General features: G+C 53.9%; 2 protein-coding genes and 1 long non-coding RNA gene across 3 annotated transcripts in view; 2 read left to right on the forward strand and 1 right to left on the reverse strand.

Annotated features, from left to right (window-relative positions):
• The window catches only part of Znf574 (zinc finger protein 574), a 5645-nt gene extending 4471 nt beyond the window's left edge, over positions 1-1174 (reverse strand). Inside the window, exon 1 of the mRNA XM_028781338.1 lies at positions 1053-1174. The gene's annotated coding sequence lies outside the window, so the exon portion shown is untranslated. The remainder of the gene's footprint in view (positions 1-1052) is intronic.
• Positions 1175-1520: 346 nt separating this feature from the next.
• LOC114632700 lies at positions 1521-5830 on the forward strand. Its single transcript, XR_003713129.1, has 3 exons — positions 1521-1673; positions 2036-2254; positions 5017-5830. It is a non-coding gene; the product is annotated as an uncharacterized LOC114632700 (long non-coding RNA).
• Positions 5831-6279: 449 nt separating this feature from the next.
• Positions 6280-23204, forward strand: part of Grik5 (glutamate ionotropic receptor kainate type subunit 5) — a 62874-nt gene continuing 45949 nt past the window's right edge. Inside the window, exons 1-11 of the mRNA XM_028781299.1 lie at positions 6280-6851; positions 10353-10481; positions 10733-10897; positions 13423-13520; positions 13600-13765; positions 15735-15913; positions 17986-18039; positions 18138-18299; positions 19488-19640; positions 20003-20107; positions 20212-20319. Coding sequence (XP_028637132.1) covers positions 10403-10481; positions 10733-10897; positions 13423-13520; positions 13600-13765; positions 15735-15913; positions 17986-18039; positions 18138-18299; positions 19488-19640; positions 20003-20107; positions 20212-20319 — 1269 coding nt within the window. The 5' untranslated portion in view covers positions 6280-6851; positions 10353-10402. The remainder of the gene's footprint in view (positions 6852-10352; positions 10482-10732; positions 10898-13422; positions 13521-13599; positions 13766-15734; positions 15914-17985; positions 18040-18137; positions 18300-19487; positions 19641-20002; positions 20108-20211; positions 20320-23204) is intronic.

Consider the following 23204-nt stretch of genomic DNA (forward strand, 5'->3'; position numbering starts at 1 on the left):
CAGCGCCTTCAGAGTATCAACCTAAACCTTTTTTCTCTGAGAAAAGACCCAAATTCATACTAACCCTCTCCAGGAACTTTCAGATCCTGGATCTGGAGCTGAATTTCTCCTTTTTTGTAATCTTGTCCAGGAATAGCCAGCCTACCCTGCGTAGCGGCTTAACCTTTCACCTAACTCAGAGTTTCCAATGTCTGTCATTCAGCTGCCCCACCTGTACTCAAACCCTGCAAAAAGAGGCCCTCTTCATACTTAACCCTTCTCACCAGCATAAAAACTATGGGGATTCCCAAACCCCCAAAGTTATCAGTATGGTACATCCTCAAAATTTCTAGACTACTTTTCTGTAGCACACATCTCTCACTACACCCAAAACTGCCCCAATAGTCACTCTGGCCTACTTTCCTGTATCTAAATCAAAACAATCCCTCCCCTCTAGCTCAACCTATAGAAACCCATAAGAATATAAAGACCGCTGTCAACACTTTCCAGGGTATTCCAACCCCCCACTTTCATGCGTTTTTCGGCCTTCCATGTCAGCATTACTCCGTTTTCCACACCTGACCCTTCACTCTAAAGATACCTCAAAAACCTCTTCTCTGCCTCAGTTCTTTCCAGGCAGAAATCGATTTTCCTCCCTGCATTAATTACCTCCTTTCTCGGGCCAGCTCCCCACCCGGGCACCCAAGAGTCCTCTAACCGTCCCCTTTCGATTCTAGTCCCACCCCAGCGCACCCACCCGTGGCCCCGATACCCCATGCAACCAGAGAGCCCTCCGGCGAGGCAGCTCTGGGACCTCCCCTTCCCGCCAAGGTCGACCCCCGGCCTGCAGCCCGAGCCCTGCCCCTCCTCACTCAGCCTCGCACTCAACTCCAGTCCTCTTATCCCACCCACCACCCCGGCACGGCCCCCGCCCGGCCCGCGCGCCCGGCGGCCAACGGCCGCTCTGCTCTCCGCACCCAGGGCGCGATCCTTCAGGCCTTCAGCATGCAGGCCGAATGACGCCGGCAAGCCACCGGGTGGGGCCGGACCTCTACGCTCCCACGGGAACTCACCCGCCTTAGCCGTCTCGCCGGCCCCAGGCCGGGCCACGGGCTGCAGGTCCCTTTGCACCGCCACTCTAGCGCCGCGTCCTCTCTAGCGCCCGTCGTCTCGCCTGCTCCGCAGCCTCGCTCTCACCTCGGGCCGCCCTCGACAACGCCCCTCCCACCTTCCGCCCGGGCCGCTGCGCAGACTGCACAATTCGCCCAATCATCGGCTGCCTGCCCCTGTCGTTAAACCAATCGATGCTCAAGTTTCTGCAGCCTCGACCAATAGTGCGAAGGGGCGGGATCACGCGGGGCCCAGCCAATCCCTTAGCAATATTCCGTCATTGGTCGGCCTCCAGGTGGATAGTACCCGCCTCTTTAAGCCTCCCTGGAGGTTCTTCCTCTTCCACCTCTTCTTGGACTCCGCCTTTGATGGCTCGAAAGGGCAGCGCTGAGCGGAGAGCGGCGCGATGACGTCGAGAGGCGGGACGAGGTTGTAGGCGCCATCTTGGGGGGCGCCTGGCAAGCGTCGGCGTAGGGGATTTGGGCAGTGTGGGATGTAGAGACACGCAATGTCCTGGAGGCCGGCGAATTACAGTCCAAGAACTCCTGAGGGCCAGTGGCAAAAAAAATGAAACACCACTCGGGGTGAATGGGAGAGGAAACCAAGCAGGAGTCACACAGAGTGAAAGAGACAAAACAAGGCTTAAGACTTCTTTTTCTATTAAGAGGATGAAAGGGGAAATTGAGGAAGAGTAGGATGGAAACAGGATGCTAGGAGAGGGAGTTTAGAGGAAGAGGAAAACCTAAAGTACGTGACAGGAAGTGGGAAATGGAAGGAAAAACTCCATTAGTAAGGTCCTTTGGAAGAAGCTGAGGGTGTGAGGTGAAGGTCCAGGAGAAAGTTTATGGGATTTGTAGTGGATCGAGTCAGTTGATTTGTTTGAGACAGGGTCTGAACAGGCTGGCCTCACAGAGATCGGCCTGACTCTGCCTCTCCTGTTTTAAAGGTATCTTTCCGGGTGACCGCCCTTCCACACAGTTGAGTATCCCTAGGCATGGGGAAGATTCCATGGAAACACATGAAGTTCCAGGCCAGCCGGGGTTATGAGAGACCCTGGCTTCAGAAAGCAAACAGACAAAAATAAAGTGGAAAGGCAGGAAGATGGTTCAGCTCGTAAAGCCACATGCTAAGCCTGATCTGGAGTTTTGACTCTGGGATCCACAAGGTAGAAGGAGAGAACTGACTCTTGAAAATACGGGGCCCAAGCCGGGCAGTGGTGGCGCACGCCTTTAATCCCAGCAGTTGGGAGGCAGAGCCAGGCGGATTTCTGAGTTCCAGGCCAGCCTGGTCTACAGAGTGAGTTCCAGGACAGCCAGGGCTATACAGAGAAACCCTGTCTCGAAAAAGAAAGAAAAGAAAACACGGTTTTGCTTTGGGAGCAAGTTGTCTAGCACTGTTAGACATATTTTCAGAGGAGCTTGGATTGCAAACCATAAGGACCTGAGTTTGGATCCTCAGCACCCAAGTAAAATAAGTCCATGGTGTTTCTGTTATAGCACTCAGGTGGTGAGAACTACAGCCCCTGGAGCTTGTTGGCTAGTCAACCTAGCTGAGCTCCAGGTTCATTGAGAGACCTTGTCTCAACAATAATGTGGAGGCTGGTGTTTCCTAGACTTATAAGGCCAGTATGGACAACACAGTGCGTTCAAGACCAGCCAGGGTTACATACCCCATCTTCAAAAAACAAAACAGTAGACAGCCAGTGAGATGGTTCAACTTGTGAAGGCACTTACAAAGCCTCATGCTGAGTTTTATCCCTGGGATCCACAAGGTAGAAGGAGAGAACTAACTCTTGAAAGTTGTTCTCTGACTTCTGCCCATACCAGGATGCCTGTGTACGTGAACATATATACACACCTGAATATAATATTGTGGCGAGTGACTGAAGATGTCCAGTATCTATATTTGGACTTGACACAGATATACCAAAATGTTGTGGAAGCTCGTTTTTTGAAGCCAAGGTTAAGGGAGTCATCAGGGTGCCTCTGGTCAAACTGTCCCTCGTTTTCCCAACTGAAGCCCCAAGAAACTACGAGGGGTTTGAACACAGAGCCACAGTAGGTCTTACTCTCCAGTTGTCACCATTCGTGTGCCCTCCTTTTGATGTCTAACTGGGTGTTCTAACTTCTCACTAGACTCCCTAGTAAGTACACCTACATGTTCTAACCAGACTGCTTAGCCTGTATCCTAGCCCTGGCACTTCCTAACTGTGACTTTGGGTAAAAACAACTCCAACTCGGTCTCATTTTGTTTATCTCTGAAAAGGGATGGTAACTTTGTTCCAGGGTTGTGAGACACTAAGTAAATACTGCTCTATAGAAGTTAAATTTTGAAACAGTGTCTCTGTGTAAACCTGGTTGCCCTGTGTAGTCCAGGCTGGCCTCAAGAGAATCCCCTGCTTCTGTCTGCCTGCTGGGACTAAAGGCGTGTCTCTCTACACTTGGCTGAAGGATTTATTTTTAGTGTCTGATTAGTATCTCACAGTGCCTAGTGGTAGCTGACCTCCGAGTGTGTTATGTGACAATAGGAGTTCTACTCAGTGCTTTCCATGCATTATTTAATTCTACCAATCCTCTTAGAGACAAACAGTTACCATGAGGTGCTAAGAAACAAGCCCAGAATGTCCAAGTCCCCATGGGGGAAAGAAGAAAGTCACCATTCAGGAGATGATTCCCTAGGTCTATACTCAAGTTTCCTGGTGGGTGGATTGTTTGGGGTCATAGAGTGAATGGTTAAGTTCAAGAAGAGCAAAGCAAAGACCAGGGTAAGGGGTAGGGTGAAGGAGGAGACAGCAGATTTGATTTTTTCCGAGACAGGGTTTCTCTGTATAACCCTGGCTGTCTTGGAACTCACTCTGTAGACCAGGCTGGCCTCGAACTCAGAAATCCGCCTGCCTCTGCCTCCCAAGTGCTGGGATTAAAGGCATGCGCCACCACTACCCGGTGGCAGATTTTTTAAAATAAAAATAAAATTAAAATAAATTAAAATAAAAATAAAAGTAAAGCCTTGATGGGAGATGGTGAGCTCTAAGGTTTGGGCCTAGCTGTTTGCTAGCATAATGTGGGTTTGCCCTTGGGGTGAAGTCACCTGTGTAGGAGCCAAAATGCATACCATGCTGAGCTTTTGGCAGGCTCTGGGCTCACCGGTAGTGTTTTGTTCCTGTTAAGGCCTCCTTTTCCCTCTTGAGGTCCCAGCTTCGCTTCTCAGGCTCCTCTCTGTAAACCTGCTTGGGCAGCTAACTTTATTTGGGCCAGTAGGTCCTTTCCCTGCAGAGGTGACCTGTTCAGGTCAGACATTGTGCGGTGGTAGCCCTGGACTGGGCCTTTTGGGACAGATTATATCCAGAGAGGGTGGATGATACCATCTCTGGATCAGCACAGATACAGAGGCAGGCATGAAGTACTGGCCTCAGGCCTGGCTAGAGCTGAGTGTGAGTGTTAAGAGACGGTAGATGTTAACCCTGGGAGGATAAAGAGGCACCTACAATATTGGCGGTCCTATAGGATCAGATGTCTTATGTCACATGTTGCTGGGCATGAACCACAAAGTCAGAGCTCACCCAGCCAGACCTGCTCTACTCTGAGTTGCCACGTGCCAACTGTGTGTGCAAGGCATGTGGTCACATGTGCTGGGGGCTGCACGTGAGAGTGTCAGTGTCTCCTCCCCATCACGAGCATGGGGGTGGTGGTGAGTCACGGGCTCAGCCTTCAGCGCCAACTGTCATGTTCCTTCCCCCCAAATTTCACCCCCCTCAACACACACACCCAGCCCTGCACCACCCACCCCCACTCGAAGATCTGTGTCGATTCTCTGTTCCATCCCCCTGCCCTTCTGGGCTCCCTCAGGGAGACCGAAATATTCCTTAAGAGCGAGGGCTTCTCTCAGCTCTACCATTTTGTCACCCCTTCCCACTGCCTCACTGCTCAGGTGACTAGAAGACGAGGGCCTCTTCTAGCTTCCCACTCATCTCCACCGGTCTCCAGGAGTTCTCTGTGCACAATGGAGAGTTCTCCTCTTCCTCCCTCAACATCTCCAGCCTGTTTCCAGAGGTTTTCCTGTTCAATTTCCACCAGCTTGCCATGCCTGCCCCAGTGGACCTCTTGTGTCTGTGAACCACATGACTGTCTCTGTGGGTCTCCTGTACCCATGGGACTATCTCCATCAGAAGACCTCTCCTTGCTTTCTAGGCCCTGTATATACTTCCCGGCTGCCCCTTCTGTGTATGGCTCTGTAGTCTGAGGAGACTTTCTATGTCTTCCCCTCTGTCTCTGGCCTCTCCCACCTTCAGACACCTCTGTCCCATATGCTGTTCTCTGTCCCCATGTAGCTTGCTTTTCCCAGTCCTTGGCTTTGTGGAGTTTGTGGGCCTTAGCCCACCTCTCTAGGGTCTTGATGGCTGTCTTTCTGTTTCTCTGCGTTTTTCTCCATCTCTGTAGTCCTTTCTCCCCATCTCTAGGCCCTTCAGTCAGTTCTCCCCACCAAGGCCTCTCAGCTCCATGGGCTCCAGAACCCTGGGCTGCCTGGGCAGGGCGGTGGCATGGTGTGGTTGGAGGGGGTGGCCCCGGGGGTGGGCCCTTCATCCAATGCAGCTCGCCCTTCTCATCAGCATTCTCCTCGCAGGGCCCCCCATCCCCGACCAATACGATCTCCCCCTCCTCTGCTCCCCTCCCTCCTTGCTCCCTGCCTGCTTCCCTCCCTCCCTCCTGCCCGCCCTCCTCCCAGCCTCCCTCCCTTCATCTCTCCCCACCACCACCACCACCACCACCACCATCACCACCACCCCACCCCCCCGCCGCGCTCCAGGACTCAGCGCGGGCGGGCGGGCAGGCGGCGGCGGCCTAGGAGGGGAGAAGGAGCGGTGGCGGCAGCGGTAGTAGCGGCCGGCAGCAAGGAGGGAGGCCCGGCTGGGGACACGGAGCCGCCAGCGGCTGCCGCTCACAGGGGACCAGAGTCCGCGGCCAGGCCCTCCCACCGAGAGCGGGCCGGCCCCGGGACACCCCACCCTCCTCCGCCTTCCCGTTCCACCTGCTTCTCTCCATCCTCTCCTCCCACCTCATCTCGCCACCTCGTCTGCCCCCCTTCTTGGTCTCACCAGGGCTGCCAGTTACCCTGTCCTCGCCAGCCCCTTCATTGACCGGCCTCTCCCGGCCCCCAAGCATGCTTTTCCCGTGGGGGCTAAAGGCTTGAGGACTCTCGTCCCCAGGCTCATCCAGGGCAGGGCCAAGGCTCTGGGGGGAGGGGGGAAGGGGGCGGGCCCCCTCCCCCCCCCCCGGCCCCCCCCCCCCCCCCTCCCCCCGATGGCCGGCTTTCTTTTCTCCACCCAGTCCTCACCCCCAGTGCCCCCCCCAGGCCGGCCCGGCTAGGGGAGGGGGCGGGGGCCCTTTCCTGGGCCGGCTTCCCCCTCCCCCGGCTTTGCCTGTGCCCCCCTCCCTTCCGTTTTCACCTTCCTCTCCTCCTTTCCTCCCTCCTTCCCCTCCGTTTGCTCCTTCCCCCTCTCCTCTCTCCCCTTCTCTCCTCCATTTTCTCCTTTCCCCTTCCTCCCCTCCTGGCCCGCCCTTTGCTTTTCCACCTGTCCTTCCTCCCTGCTGCTGGGGAGACACCGTTTTGGATTAGTTGGGGGCCACCGCCGGCGGCGGGGGAGGGGGCCCAGTGGACTGCCCTCTCCCCCGGCCCCAGCCTCACTAGCACCCAGCTTCGGAGCACCTCCTGGTTGTCGTTCCTCGGGCCTCAAGGGAGCCCAGCCCTCCGTCCCACCAGGATCCGTAAGTGTCTATAGGGCGGGGATTGGGCTGGGTCCTGGGCTGGGTCCTGGGTCCTGGAAGGCCAGGCTCCCTGCCCGGCTGGCGGGGGGCCCCAGAGTCCCTGCTCCCCGTGGATGGCAAGAAACCTATTCCTCGCTGCTTTGTGCCATCCCTGTCAACCTCTCATTCTCCACGACCTCTTCTCCTTTTCTCACCCTTACTTCTGGGTACACACCTCACACCTGCCCTCAGTCCCAGCTTTCCGGGGCCCTGTGGGCCGACTGGCTGGCTCCTGTGGTAGCCAGCTCACTTCACTGGCTCCTGGACTGTTCTTCCTCCAAGCGTTTGGTCCCAGACCCACACTGACTCCTGTCTTGTGGGTTTTGGGTTTTTTTTCTCTTTTTATTTGTTTTTTGTTTCTCTCTCTCTCCCCCTCCCTCTCTCTCTCTCCCTCTCTCCCTCTTTCCCTCTTTCCCTCTTTCCCTCTCTCCCTCTCCCTCTCCCTCTCCTCTTTCACTAAGCCTTACCATAGGCCCAGTCCCATTGCACCTCCTGTCTTCTGGAAATGCCTTTACATTTTCCACTCTGGATTTCGCCTGTCTCCCGGGCCTGTCCAACTCTGCCCAACTTCTCTGTTCTCCTCTATTGTAAGCCATCTGTGTCTGGTGAGACGCTAGCTGTCATCTAGTCTTCCACTCTGTCTTTACACTCTCTGCCTGATCCTCTCCACCTGCAGCCTCCATCTCTCACTTTTCCGATCCCCTCCCCCAGACCCCACTGTGGACCCCTGATCTTCCCCATCGCTGCTCTCTCCTCTGTCCCCCGGCTTCTGCCCTGACTCTTCACCCACCGTCCCAGTCTCTCAATTCCTGAACCATACCGTAGCCTGGCCTTTTAGCTTCCTTCCCTCCCAGTACCCATGGGCTGGGGACTCTGGGATCCTCTGTGCGTGCTGCCGTGCCCTTCCAGGGCATCCACTTTGACTCAGTTTCCCTCCTGACTCATCCCCTCTCTAGCTTGTGTGGTCAGCCCTCTCCCTGTTGCTTCTTCAAGCCCTTTCATCCTGGATTCTGCCCCTCTGGCCTCAGCCTCTTTAGGCTGCTGTGCAGCTCTCCCTAGCTCACATTTTCAGTGTGTGTCTGTCTCAGGCCGTATCTCTTGTCAGAGTTTCACATTTCTGTCTCTGCTCCCCGTGCTTCTGTGTGTTTGTTCTATTTTTGGAGACAGGGTTTTCTATAGCCCAGGCTAGCCTGGAACTCACCATGGAGGTGTCTAGCTTTGAACTCCTGACCCTCCTGCCTCTGCCTTCTGATCAGCGGAGCCTACAGCAGGTGTGTGTCACCACATCCTGCTGGCCCCTTGGTTCTTATACTTGTTATCCGTCTTTGGGCCCCTCTCTTCTCCTGCCTGCCTCTTGTCCTTTGCATGCAATCTCCCCTTGCTCGGCGCTCCTCTTACCTGTAGGGCCTGGCCCACTCTCCTCAGCTCCCCCCTGTTGCTGGCTCTCTTTCCGTTCGTCTGTATCTGCCTGGCCTGAGTCTCCAGGTCTGTGAGTCCTGGACCGACCCAACCCTGCTCCTCCTTGCATTTCCCATCTACTCCTCTGGTATCTCTTTGTTTTTGAGACAGGGTCTAACTCTGTAGTCTAGGCATTCACTATGTAACACAGGCTAGCCTCAATCTCTGATCCCCCTGCCTCCAGACTGCAGGAATTACATCCTGGTGTGAACGTCTTACTTAGTGTCTGTCCTTTCCCTCCACTTACCTATAGTTACCACTTTGGGGGGCTATCTTTCTGTGCATGGACCTCTGTGTTTATTCACTCCCCATGGACCGTCTCTTCACTGTGCCTCTGGCTTTTGGTTCCCATCTGTGTCCGCCACCTGTGGGTCCCTGCCCTTCTGCCCTGTCTCGGTCTTTTTGTCTGTAGTCTCTGATCCCCATTTGTTCCAGATGTCCCAGGATGAACCCCCCTCCCTCCTGCCCTTCCCCTTGAGAACTCTCCTTCTAGCTCTCCCAGAATTCCTTGCTCCTCTGCCCTGGTCAAGCCTCCACATTAGATCTAAATTGCAGTCTGCAGCCTCCAATCTGTTGAGCATGCCCTTGGATCCCTCGGGCTCCCCTCACCGAAGGCTGAGGGGTGTGGGGGAGGGCTTTCTCAAGGTCACCTGGGGCAGCAGGGGCAAGTGTGGGACGGATTAGACACCCTTTCTCCTTGGCCTGAACTTTCTGGCCAGAGAAGCCAGTTCCAGGCCTTGGCTTCTGACTCTGCCGTTTCTCAGGAGTTCTTTCCATGGCGCCAGGTGGGGTCTCAGGGGACACTAGACACATGTCACAGTGCTCTGGGCTCTGCAATAACCCTCTTCCATTGGAGCATCGTCTACAACCAGGTCCAGGGATCCGTGTGCACATCTGGCAAAACATCCTGCCCAGCAGTTACACTGCCAAAGGCCTGGAGTGTCCAGGACAAACCTGGACTCCCCGAGGCTGGATCTAGGAGGAGAAGTCATGTTCCATACCCCAGCTCCTCAGAAGAGGGTGCAGCAGGGTCTCAGTACCCACCTCTTGCAGGCAGTCTTCCAGCTTTCCTTTCTTCCTACCAGACTCTCTGTTCTCCTGAGTCAGTCTGTGCCTCTCCCTGTTGTCTGTCTTTCTCTTCCAGTGGCTCATCCACGCCCATGCACTGGTAGCCTCTTGTTTGGTCCTGTCCTGTTCCCTTTCTCTGGTGTCTGTCCTTTATGTACACATCTTCCAGTCCTGCCTTCCCTGTCTCTGATTTCCTTCACCTCTCCTTCTGTCTGTGTTCCCAGCAGTCTCTGCCATCCTGGGCTCTCACGTCTGCCTATTCTCCCTGCCTTCCTCACATTCTGAGTCCCAGCAGCTTTCTTTTTGCAGCCTCTCATCAGATACTTTTTCTTTTTCCTCTGTTCTCTTTCTTCTATACTCTGTTTTTAGGTTCTTTGCTTTGTCCCTCCCTCCCTGACTCCCTCCCTCGCTCCTTCTCTCCCTTCCTCCCCCTCACCAAGTTTCCCAATTCTGAGATGCTTTCACCTGTCAGACCCTGGGTGCCCAGGCCTCTCTCCCATGGGATTGTGGGAACCAGGGACGTCAGGAAGGTGGCAAGTGAGGCTTGGGATGGGGTTGCCTAGCAACCACTGCATCCTCTCCAGCCAGTTTCTGTTGCCTAGTAACAGTTGCCTGCCCAGAGACAGGGGCGGGACTGGGGTGGTGGTAGCACTTTTCAGTTTCCTGTTGGGGTGGGGCTGGTCCCCAGGATTACTCCTACTTGAAATTTCTAGTAATGCCTGTCCTATCTGTGACCTCTGACCTTTCCATCTTCCAGAGCTCAGGACCGTGTGAGCTTGGTGTCCCCAGTGAGCTTGGCTTTTCAGAACTGTGTATCCCTCCCCAATGATGTCTGGGAGGACTGTGCTTGCCCCTCCATCCAGCAGCTTTCCAAAGAGTTGCTGCCCTCCCCCATATCGGCCATCTCTCTTGGGGCTGGGGGGGGTCTCTCTGCAGGTGGCGAGTGGGGGCCGCGGCAGCTGCGTCCCCATGAGGAGGGGAGGAAGATGCCGGCTGAGCTGCTGCTGCTGCTGATAGTCGCCTTCGCCAACCCCAGCTGCCAGGTGCTGTCATCACTGCGCATGGGTGAGGCCCCAGCACCCCGCCTCCTCAGAAGCTCTCCCTCCAGACCCCTCCTGGGAGCGCAGGCATACTAGCACCAAAGTGCTCTGACCCCAGGGGTCCAGATATTCTGCCCTGCAGCCTCAGATCCAGGAGCCTAGGCCCCTTCATACCTATACCTCCCTCTACTCTAGAGGCCAAAAATCCAAGACCCCACAGACACTCTTTCTCAGGCCCCAGGAATCTGGCCCCTCCCAACTCCTGTGTCCTCTCAGCTGCAATCCTGGACGACCAGACCGTGTGTGGCCGTGGTGAGCGCCTGGCCCTGGCCCTGGCCCGAGAACAGATCAATGGCATCATCGAGGTCCCAGCCAAGGCCCGAGTGGAAGTAGACATCTTTGAGCTGCAGCGGGACAGCCAGTACGAGACCACGGACACCAGTGAGCGGGGCCTCGGGGGCCTGGGGTGAGGTAGGGCAGGGGGCTTCGGTCAGTCCTTCCACCCCTGGCCTCAGCTCAGCCTTGTTCTCATCCACTTGCACCTGCTCCCTCCTCCCTGGCTGCCTCTGTTTCACAGAAGTGGCTGCAGCTGGGTTGAGAGGCCCAGGCACTGAGGCGTGGGGCTTTAGAATTCTCTGGCGGGTCAGAGAAGGTGTTCTGGAACAGTCTAGCCTGGGGCCTGCTGCAGGTGAGCAGGAGGTAGCATATGCACTGTTCCAGCTCACCCTGCAGAGCAGGCTTGCCCTGTGGTAGGTAGGGCCATAGAGGTGTCTGTTGATGCTCACGGACCTTGTGAATGGTAGTACCTGCTATCCTAGTTTGTTTTTTCGCGGTCATAATACAACAAGTTGACCAAAATCAACTTGCAGAGGAAGGGGTTTATTTTAGATTGCAAGTTAAATAGGCCAGTACGGAGGGCAGCCAGGAGAGGAACTCAAAGCAAGGAACTGGAGGCAGGAGCTGGAGCAGAGGCCATGGAGAAACACTGCTTACTGGCTTGCTCTTCTTGGCTTTGTTTCCTGTATAACCCCATGTCCACCTTCCCGGGGGGGTAGCGCCACACACAGCTGAGCCCTCCCACTTTAGTCAGTAATCAGTTACCCCCACAGACTTGCCTGTAGGCCAATCTGATGGAAGAAGCTCCTCAGTCGTGGTTCCCGATTCCCAGGTGACTGTAGTTTATGTCAGATTGACAAAAATTAAACAGCGCACTCGCCTAGTTGTGCTGGGATCATAGTTCTTTGCAACCTTCTGCTTTAAAACACATTTTAGCAGGGCAGTCACAGCACACACTTTGAATTCCAGCACTTGGGAGGCAGAGGCAGGTGGATCTCTGGGTGTTCAAGGCCAGCCTGGTCTGCATAGAGAAAGATCCTGCCTCGAAAACCAAAATGAAAACAAAACCAAAAGACACTGCATCCTGTTTTTATACTGGGCATGGTGGCTCCACCTATAGTCTCAGCACATGGAAGGCTGAGGCAGGAGAGTTGTGGATTTTAAGCCAATCTTGGCTACACAATGAGTTTTAGGCCAGCCTGAGCTATAGGGTAAGATCCTGCCTGAAAAACCAAACCCAAACTCAAACAGCAGACCAGTTAGGACTGAGATGCGCCCCACTTAGTGTTCATAATACGTGGTTTTGACTCTAAGCACAATAAAATGTGTAAACAATTTTCTTTCCCTCATCATGAGTTTTGTTAGATCATGTGGTTTTCAAATCACCAACAGGGAGAATGGCGTGGACTGTGTTTCAGGCTTTTTTTGACTGGTATATCACAAACACAGTCTGGAGGCTTGAAGAGACAGAGGGTAGAACAGGTGTACACTTAGAGTCGCGCCAAGGGACAGGGTGTGGGTGAGGCCCTCTTGACCAGCTGGAGTCAGCCTGTGTTTGAGGGGATCCTGAAAACAAAGCCAAGTCTGAGGAAAGCGGGACCCACAGTCAAAGGGAGATTCTTGGCGTGCTGTAGAGTAACTGGATCTAGCCATTCGTGAAATAATCCTACAAAATCATGAATTCCACATCCATATCTGAAATTAGTCCATGGTCCTTTCAGTGGTGTGGGTCTAATTTATATTCTTATTGATTCTCTGTGTCTCTGTCCTTCTTCCCATTAACCCTACCATGGCCTCACACGTCCAGGCAAGCTTTCCAAACAACCCAACCAGACTGTTCTCTTAAGCCGTCCTGAGATCCTGTCATGGCTCGCTCACTGCCCCTAAATGGGACACCATGTCTCCAGCAGACTCATTCCTCTGTGCCCTCCGTGTTGAGGGGCCCACTATTAGCACAGGACCAGATGCCTGAAAATGGCCCTTGTTTCCATCTCTCTCCTGATGTCCTGATTCTTATTTGTCTCCAGATTCTTTTCCTGTCCATCTCCTCTCCGTCCTCTGTAACCCTGCCCTACTTGAGGGTAGCCAGCTCAAGGCACACACCACCCACCTCATTCTCCGCTCATATCCGGCTTCTAGTGCTGCTTTCACACCCAGGACATTATGGGTAGTGGAGTGACTGAAGAAGTTGGAGGGGAGAGGAAGCCAGCTCTTGATTTGCAGTCCAAAAGGAGGCTCAGAGCTGGGCACAGTGGTGCAGGCCTGTAGTCCCAGTACTTGGAGGCCCAGGCAGGAAGGGTATGAGTTCAAGGCTAGTCTTGTTTACGTCTAAGATCCAGGACAGTCTGGGCTGTAGAGTGAGACCTTGCCTCAGTGCACGCACACACACATACATACACACATGCTTTCCCGTGTTCTCTTGGCTCGGCCTGTCTCTCCTTGACTTTGTCCCCCATGGCTCCCCCTGTATGAGCAGGCCAGGGACTGGCCTTCTGGGATCCAGGCTGGTGGAGGGGGACACATGGCTCTGACCCTCTGGATCCTCTCTTAGACCAGGTCAGTTTCTTGAGGGTGGGACAGGAGCGGAAGCAGAGGTCACCTGACTGTGGTTTCTTCTCTGTCCTTCACAGTGTGTCAGATCCTGCCCAAGGGGGTTGTGTCTGTCTTGGGACCCTCCTCCAGCCCAGCTTCTGCCTCCACCGTGAGCCATATCTGTGGGGAGAAGGAGGTGAGGTTGGGGTGTGGTGGGAGAGGGTGTGGGAGTGAGACCAGAATCCCCGGCAAGCAACTTCTCCCGTTCTGTCCAGATTCCCCACATAAAGGTGGGCCCAGAGGAGACACCCCGCCTTCAGTACCTTCGCTTTGCTTCTGTCAGCCTGTACCCCAGTAACGAAGACGTCAGCTTGGCCGTCTCCCGAATCCTCAAGTCCTTTAACTACCCCTCAGCTAGCCTCATCTGTGCCAAGGCTGAGTGTGAGTGAGAACCAGGGCTTCTAGTCACCTTCTCTCTGGGCACCCCTTCCCAGGAGCCCTGGGATTCCACAGGGTTCCCTGGTCCAGCAGGCCCCTGGCTCTTCTAGTTCCCACATCAGGAACTGGGACAACTGGTTCCATAGGCCACCTGCCCCTCTTGTCCCAGAGAGACCCATGTGACAACGAACCGTTTTTGCCCAGCTCTCACCAGCTTTCGGGATAGCAGGGGGCAGTGCTGGCACGTAACTTTTAAACGTGTATTATTCATTTTGAATTACTGTACAAATCATTAGATTTTATTTGACATGTTCATATGTATTTATCATGTCATTTGACTTGTAACTGCCCTCTGTGTACAGCTCTTGGCCTAGGGAAAGCCTCAGGCCACAGAGTGGTCCAGGAGTTCAGAGTCACGGGGCACAGACACTGAGCTGCCAGGAGCTATGCAGGGCCTTTGGAAGGGGTTCTGGGCCATCTGGGAGGCTCAGAGCCCATATCCTAGGAATGCTACCTCTAAGATGAACTTGAAGCATTGGAGAGTCTGTTCTGATCAGGGGCTTTGGTGGGACAGAGGTGGCGGAGATCCAGAGGCCTAAGTGTGGAACAGTGAAGGGAGGGGTCAGAGAATCCTCAGAGATTTCAAAGCAACAGCACAGAATGAGGAGACATGGTCAGATCTGTGTATCAAGACGTGACAGACGGTAGCGACACGCGTGTATCAGAGAGACCAGAAGGACACAGAAGGAGGAGTGGGTTAGGTGAGATGGTGGCAGTTGGATGTTGAGCCAGGCCTCCTTGAGGAGAGTTGGATGGGGCGGGGCAGGGTGTGCAGGTCGTGGGTGATACCAGAGCTCAGGAGAGAAGAGGAGAGCAGTCTGTTCAAGTGAGCACACTGACTGTGACGTTCTTTGAGATGTTCAAGTGTGGTGGCCTGGGGGCGGGTTGTGAGTGTGGAGTTGGGGGAGGGTACTGAGCTTCAGAGCTCCTAGAAGGAATTTCTCTTTCTGGAGGTTCTTACTGAGCAGCTGCCATATGTCAGACTCTTGTGTTAGGACAGCCACGAGTGAGGTAGACACAAATGGTTGTCCTTGTCAGACCTTTCCAATGACAGAACTCAGGCAAAACCCATGTCTGGTTGGTAGGGTCAACCCTCTAGAGAAGGAGGAAGGTCATACGTTTGGAGTGTCGATAGGGAAAGTAGTGGTTGTGGGCCTCCTAGAGACATTGTCATCTGAGGAAAGTTCAGGCGTCAGTCATGGAGGAACCTGGAGCAATGGGGTCCCAGGTAGAGGGACAACCAGGCTAAGGCCACAGGATGGGAGGCCGACTACAAGACAGCGAGGAGGCCCATGTGGCTGGACCACGTGCAAGCATTAAATGACAAAGGACAGAGGAGATGGGAAGCCGGGTGCACGCCAGGGCCACATCTGTTTGCATCCCTTTGGCTGCTGTGTGGGGAGCCGACTCAAGCAAGTGTGGCCAATGCCGGAGGCGAGAGACGGCAGTGGCTCATGCCAGGGTGGCGACCGTGTGGTGTTCTGTGACAGGCTCTGGTGTGTGCTGAAGATAAAGACTGGGTAAGTGAGGGAAAGACAGAGGCTGCCATCAAGGTTCTGGACAGAGAACCAGCACATGGTGATTGGCTGTCACCTGAAGGATGAAGACAGGTAGAGGAGACAGTTATCTGCTGTGTCAGACATTCCCGTGAGTGGTCAGGAAGGGGTAGGTCAGACATCTGGAAATCTGGGAAGATTTCTTACAGGGGGTTGTACTTGGGAATCTCTCAAAGAATTAAGTCCCCAAGCCCAGTGTCCAAGAGCCCCAGCTGTTCCAGAGACAGCCACTCCGTCTTCCGAGTGTGCTCTCCAGTCTTTGGCTCAGCTACCATTGCAGGGAGAGGGGAAGGAACATTTGTGGGGCTGTGTCTGGGCAGGTACCAGGAAGGGCTCTAACACAGGGCCTCCTTTAGGCCTGCTGCGGTTAGAAGAATTGGTGCGAGGCTTCCTCATCTCCAAGGAGACACTCTCCGTGAGGATGCTTGACGACAGCCGGGACCCCACGCCGCTGCTCAAGGAGATCCGAGACGACAAAGTGTCCACCATCATCATTGACGCCAACGCATCCATCTCGCACCTTGTCCTCCGTAAGGTGGGTCCATCCCCTCCTCTTATTTCCCATAGAACTGGGGGGACAGATGACCTCAGTGGTGGGAAGTGGGCTTCGTAGGGTCTGTTTTGAAGCTCCCTGGTCACATGACCAGGGACAGTCCCCCTTTTTGTCTGTGAAACGCAGCCATCAGTTGGTCTTTGCTCTTTGGCTTGTGAGGGCAGTGAGCCTGCAGCAGGAAAAGTCCTTAGAGCCGTGCTGGCCCAGAGTAGACTCCCGAGTCATCAGTCTTGAGGACTCTGTTGTTGCTATGGATTTGTTTCTTTTTTAAAAGATTTATTACTTTAATTATGTATAGGTGGGGGAGGGGCGTGTGCACATAAATGCTGGTCCCTTTGGAAGCTAGAGGTGTGGGATTCCCCTGGGACTGGTGTTACAGGCAGTTGTGAGCCGAGTGGGTGCTGGGAATTGAACTCAGGTCTTCTGCAGGTGCAGTACACACTCCTAACTGCAGAGCCATCTCTCTAGCCACTGTTGGTTTTGAGGCGAGATGTCTCTTCAGGTAGTTCAGGCTGATGTTGAGAGCTTTAGGGTTTTCCTTGGAGCTCTGTGTATATTATCCTTAGCGGGGGCTCTCCCCACCATTCAGGGTGGTCTTGAGCATCATGTAGACATGGAAGCTGGGTTTCTAGGACCTTCCTCGTGGGCTTAGCACAGTCCATCCATCAGTGAGCCACACTCATTAGCCATTCATTCCCTTCCCTGGGCTTAATTTTTCTTTATAATCAAATTTGTATTATTTTTCCCCATTTGTTTTTCATTTATTTTTCTCTTAATTAAAACCATATGTCACTGCTGATCGTAAGCTGCCAGAAGAAGTGTTGATCAGGCTCTTGAGGATAGAGAGGGCTAAGGGAAGACGCTCTGGGTTGACAGGCCTCCTGGGCAGAGACTTCAGCCTCTCCCAGGGTACTGTGTGCATTGAGGTCTCCTCTCTTCTGTCGTGCCCTTCCCTGATACCCATGTGTGTAAGCCCAGCTTCTACCCCACTAGAAGTACAAGCTGGAGCCCTGAAATGTTAGACTTCTCGTGTGGGGTCAGGATGGGGGTTCTTGTGTGAGGAGGCTCGTAGATGGAGGAGGGGCTCAAAGAGGGAACCTGAGATTCTAAGTGATTGCCTTCAATTGCAGAATTTCATCTTCTCTCCTCCCTCCCTCCCTCCCTCCCTCCCTCCCTCCCTCCCTCCCCTTCCCCCTCCTTCCCCCTCCCTCCCTCCCTTCCCCTCCTTCCCCCTCCCTCCCTTTCCCTCCTTCCCCCTCCCTTCCCCTTCCTCCCTCCCTCCCCCTCCCTCCCCCTCCCTCCTTCCCATTCCCTACCCCCTCCCTCCTTCCCCCTCCCTCCCTCCCTCCCTCCTTCCTTCCTTCCTTCCTTCCTTCCTTCCTTCCTCCTCTCCCTTTCCTATCCTCCTCTCTCCTTGCCTTCCCTCCCTGCTCCTCCCCCTCCTCTTTTTCTTTTGGTGTTTCTGGGGATTGAACCTGGGGCCTTGTGTCCATTAGTTGAGGGCTCTGCCATTGAGCTGTATCCTCAGCCACTCTACCTCATTTGAGCCAAGATCTTCCAGAGTTGCCCAGTCTGGCCTTAAGCTCACTCTGTTGCCCAGACAGGCTTAAGCCATTTGAGTAGCTGGGATTACAGGCCCATGCCCCCAGGCCTGGCAGCCGGCTTCTTTTCTGATGGATGATTGACCAGGCTGAGCCCTAAACATTGGCAGTGCCGATGACATTGGATGTTTTAGGGGTAAGGGTAAGGTTTTAGTCCCTGCCTGCCTCATGCCCCAGGCTTCCATTTGTCTCCAGTAGGAAGTTTTGAGTGCCTTCACTTGAAACAGTAGACATCCCCCGTTCTCTGTTCTGCCTCGCACCAGTCAGCATGGTAGAACGCAAGGGACCCAGGTCCCTTCTGCTCTCACTTGTGTCACCTGCTTGCTCATTCTGTCTGGGTGTCTCTTACTGTGTTTTCCACTGGGTGTCTCCTCACCAGGCCTGTCTCTAAATCTCTCTTCCCCTCTTGGGTTCCCCCGTTCTCTGCCTCTCGGCCTCTCCTGTGTTCTCCAGGCTTCGGAGCTGGGAATGACCTCAGCGTTTTACAAGTACATCCTTACCACCATGGTGCGTATCCTGACCTATACCCCTCCTCCACCCCCACCTACCTCATCTTCCTACTTCAGTCCTGCCTCAGGCCTCACCCCTCTTCTTCTTGGTCCCAGGACTTTCCCATCCTGCATCTGGACGGTATCGTAGAGGACTCCTCCAACATCCTGGGCTTTTCCATGTTCAACACCTCCCATCCCTTCTACCCAGAGTTTGTGCGCAGCCTCAACATGTCCTGGAGGGAGAACTGTGAAGCCAGCACCTACCCTGGCCCTGCGGTGAGCACACAGATACCCACTGACACGTGAGACACACTGTACACTGACTCTGAGGACAGGGCTTGTGAATGTCATTCTGATCGTACTGGAACCCTCTGATACCCAAGACCTCATAGTGAGGCCCCGTGATGAGTCTGACTGTCTGCATCTCAAGCTTCTCCATCCTCAGCCCAGAGCAGGCACGGCCTCAGGCCATGTGTGCTCCCCACGGCTGCCCCTGTTTCCTATGTTTCCTATGCAGAACCAGCAACTCCCTCTCACAAAGTTTTTGCTCAGATGTCTCCTTGGTTGAAAGACCTAACTTGTGTCTCCTATTTTATTTTATTTGTTTGTTTAGAGACAGAGTCACACTGTGTAGCTCTCAGTACTGCCGTCCTGGCCTTTGTTCTGAGGCTTGTTATCCCCTTGATCGCTAGAACTGTACTATAAAAGTGGAGACAACTATTCTTCTGTACTACGGTGGAGGAATCCCAAGCTTAGAAATGGTTGTTGAGACATGGCCATCCAGCCAGGAAATACTAGAACCAGGCACTCAGCTGGAAGCCATGTGCCTTCCTGGCCTAGGATCAATACGTAAACGCCTTTGTCCCCTCACCCACCCTGTGTTCATTCTTCCCATAACAAAGTGCCCCAGGCACACGCATATGGTACCACTTACCTTAGCCATGCAGACCTGGCAAGCCCAGGAAGACAATTGGCTGTCTAGGTTAACTTCTCTCAGAAAAGCCAAGCATGGTGGCACATGCCTGTAAATCCCAGCATTTAGTAGACAGAGACAGATGGATCAGGAGTTCAAGACCAGCCTCGGCTACATATCCAGTTCCAGGCCAGCCTGAGCTACATGAGACCCTGTCTTTCAGAACCAGAAAAAAAAATTACAATGGAACAACACCATGTGTGTGTGCCTAGGGCACTTTATGTTGTGGGAAGGATGAACACAGGGTGGGGGAGGAGGCGGGAGTATAAGTATGTCCAAATAGACATAGCCGTGTACAGTCTCAGCAAGCACGAGACACTACACTTTCCCTCAGTCACCCATGTCCCCAAAGACACTACAGCCCCTCCTTCCCCTGACTACCAGTTCTTCACTCCTGCAAAGATAGGCATTGTCTGAGACCCCAGAGGGGCCCTTGAGGGATCTCTGACTAAGCTGACACTTTCTGGTCCTGCCTACTTCCTCCCACTCAGCTGTCCGCAGCCCTGATGTTTGACGCTGTGCACGTGGTGGTAAGCGCTGTCCGAGAGCTGAACCGAAGCCAGGAGATTGGCGTCAAGCCACTGGCCTGCACTTCAGCCAACATTTGGCCTCATGGGACCAGCCTCATGAACTACCTGCGCATGGTGAGCCAGGAGTGAAGGGCGTGGAGGTGGCCGGGAGCAGTGGCCGCCTCAGGCAGGGCCACTGACTGTGTCTACCCTGCCCCCCTCTGCCTTCTCCCCATGCTGACTGTCCTGTGTCCTGTCTGGCCATGTCACTGTCCCTGTGCGGATTGTGTGCTCTCTGGGTCTGACTCCCCTGCATCCGTTCTCTATTTGACCCTCCTCCTCCTCTTCCTCCTCCTCCTCCTCTTCCTCTTCTTCCTCCTCCTCCTCCTCCACTTCTCTCTGTGCCTTTCTCTGCTGCTGCCTCATCTGTGCCTGGCCTTCCTGCCCATCTCTGGGCCCCGCCTCCCCTCCCTCTGCCCTGCCTCCCGCCCTGCTAGGTAGAGTATGACGGGCTGACCGGGCGGGTTGAGTTCAACAGCAAAGGGCAGAGGACCAACTACACACTGCGCATCCTGGAGAAGTCCCGCCAGGGCCACCGTGAGGTGAGCAGGTCCAGGGTGACGCCAGAACCCTGCCGGGATTTGGTCTTTGAGGCTTCCAAGACTATGAGCAGGCTCTGTGCTGATGATACCTTGTCTGTCCCCAGATAGGGGTGTGGTACTCTAACCGGACCCTGGCCATGAATGCTACCACCCTGGACATCAACCTGTCACAGACTCTAGCCAACAAGACACTGGTGGTCACAACTATCCTGGTGAGTGGCCCAAATGGGTCAGGAGGCAGTAGGTAGAGGGGCCGTAATTCTGGGTCTTTCTGAAAAGCTCCCCAACCCATCGTAACACGTCAGGACAGAGAGGAGTCCCTCAGCTGGCCCAGGTCAGTATACAGTGTAACTGGGGGTCTATTCCATGCACAGAGCAAGCCCCAGATTGTGACCAAGGTGTTACCCCTCCACCTGGAGAGGGCACAGACTCTGCAGGGGGACTTGGGTTCTGTGATGGGCTCTTGATAATCACCATCACAAGAATGGTCATTTTGTCATGTTTTGCTTGTCTAAAGTGTTGAGACACACCCGCTTGAACTGTGGTCATTGAGGACCAGAGAGATGAACTATTAGCCAGTGCATGGCAGAGCCAGGTCCGAAGCCCTGTCTCTAAGGCTAAGTCTGATTTCATAAATGCTGTTCTTTGAAACGATAGTCCTTGGCCCCGAGCACCAAGCCAGGATATAATCCAGAGTCATGGGGGTTTCTACTTCCTTGTGTGGCAACAGCTGTTAGTGGGGGCTGGGATCCGTCTCTGTTGGTAGAGTGCTTGCCCAGCATGTGCAAGCCCTTAGCTCTGTTCTCCTGTACCACTGGCCCTGTGCTCAGAGGGCAGAAACAGGAGGATTAGGAGTTCAAGGCCAGCCTGAGCTACATAAAATCTGTCTCCAAAAACAAACATGTGCTAGGCCTTATTTAGATGTTACTCTTGACCACAACCTGCTCCATGGTGATGGTGGGGGATTTTGTTTTCCTGCTGTGACAATAAGGAAAGTCCCCTGCAAATCCCTGCCTGGGTAGTGTCAGGTCGACCCTGGCCCTCTCGGTTGCACCCTACTGTCCCCTGCCAACACTGTGTCCTGTAGGCATGGACTTACCTACAGGCCCTGGTGGGCAGGAGCTTTCCTGAGCAGCTGGGCCTGGGGCCGAGGGAGCTGGACAGGCCAGGTGGCTCCACTGCTCACAGCAGCCTGCACCTTGTCTTCTCCACAGGCTCAGCAGCACTGAGCTGGGCCAGCTAACCACTGTGACATGGGAGCTCAGAGATGCTTTCCACGGGGTGTTAGGAACCCTTATTAGCAGCCAGTCCTCGGGGAATTTCTGACCTAAAGTGGATCTCGAGTACCCCTGGAGAAGAGCCAATGAACCAGTTATAGAGGGACAGATGGCTTGCAGACAGAAAGCCAGACACTCCCTAATAGCCCTACTGAGGGGCCTTGAGGCCTGGTTGGTGGGGGCTGTGGGCACCTATGTCTGTGCTGTGCTCCGTCCGGATACATCCCGGAATTGAAAGAGATGGGACCTTGGTGGATAGCAGAGCCAGAGGTCAGGGAAAGGATTTCTCAAGAGTCCCCGAGGCCTGAGAACCAATATTACTCTTGATTCATGAACTCCATTCTTTTCTTAATTCCTTAAATATTTGCTGAAGCTGCTGTGTTCCTGACCTGGCCCAAGTTCTAGAGACAGACATGAGTCAACAGGTGCTCTGGAGGAGCACTGAGGGGAGATAGTGCCAGCTGGGTGGAGGGGACACACCAATACCAGGACACCTGTTCCAAACAAGGTCATAAGGGGTTCAAAGAGAAAGAGACTGACTAGAAGCTGGAGGAAGGGCTCAGATGGGTGGCCGTACGCAGAGAACATCCAGGCAGCAGGACCATTGGGATATCAGTTTAGACAAGCATCCTCAACATGTGTGGCTGGACATGTCCCATTGGCCATCAACATTTTCTATTTTACTTTATTCTACTCTGTTCTTGACACGGTGTCTCACCGTGTAGCCCTAGCTGCCCTGCAACTGTATATAAACCAGGCTGACCTCAGATTCACAGAGATCCGCCTGCCTCTGCCTCCCAAGTTCTTGGATTAAAAAAAATGTACACCCACATGCCCGGCCGGACCATGTGTCTGTAGTGAACATGGGTGTCCAAAGTCCTGTGGCTCAGCACACTGCTAAGCCGTCAGCTTTCACGAGGCCTGAGCCCGGCACCTTTAGGAAGCCAAGTGGCTTCCTAAAGACGGAGACGGAGGCAGGGGCATGTTCAGGATTGCCTAATCAGAAGGTGTCAGAGCTGATCTGAGGCGACATGCGTTTGTCCTTGATGACCATATCACCTCACTTTGTGCTTCCTCCTGTCCTCAGGGCTGTATGCTGGCCCTGACACTGCTATCCGCACCCCGTGCAACCTGGTCCCTTTAAAGTAAGGGGATAAAGGGCTGGACATATGACTCAGTGGTTAAGAGCACTAATTGCTCTTCAGAGGATCCAGGTTCAATTCCCAGCACCCCTACATGGTAGTTAACACTTGTCTATAACTACAGTTCCAAGGACTTGATGCCCTTTTCTGGCCTCCATAGGCACTGCTATCATAGTTCACAGACAGACAGACATGCAGGCAAGACACCCATACACATAAAATAATAAAATTAAAATTTATAAGTGAGGGAATAAGCAGGGTATGATTGTGAACGCCTCTGATCCTGGCGTTTGGGAAGCTGAGACAGGTGGATGAACTCTGTGAATTCAAGGTCAGCCTGGTCTACAGGGTGAGTTCCAGGCAGCCAGGGCTAGAGAGACCTTGTCTCAGTAAAAACAAAACAGCAAAAAGTGACGGGCTAAAGCACTCCTAACAGAGACCAGCTTAGTTCAGGATCTGATAAACTGCGCTCCTATATTTCATGCACATGAAATTGGGTCCTGGTTTGATAAAAGGCAAACAGCTAGTCGGGAATTATCAACAACCTTTTCTACTTTACTTAATGTTTGTTTTTATTTCCAAGACATCCCTGCCCCATCCTATCTCCTGCTGGAGATCAAACCCAAGAATTCCTCACTGGGGGATTCTAGGCAGGGGCTCTACCACTGAGCCACGCCC

The sequence above is a fragment of the Grammomys surdaster genome, unplaced genomic scaffold, assembly GCF_004785775.1.
Source record: "Grammomys surdaster isolate TR1022 unplaced genomic scaffold, NIH_TR_1.0 396, whole genome shotgun sequence".
Taxonomy (NCBI): Eukaryota; Metazoa; Chordata; class Mammalia; order Rodentia; family Muridae; genus Grammomys; species Grammomys surdaster.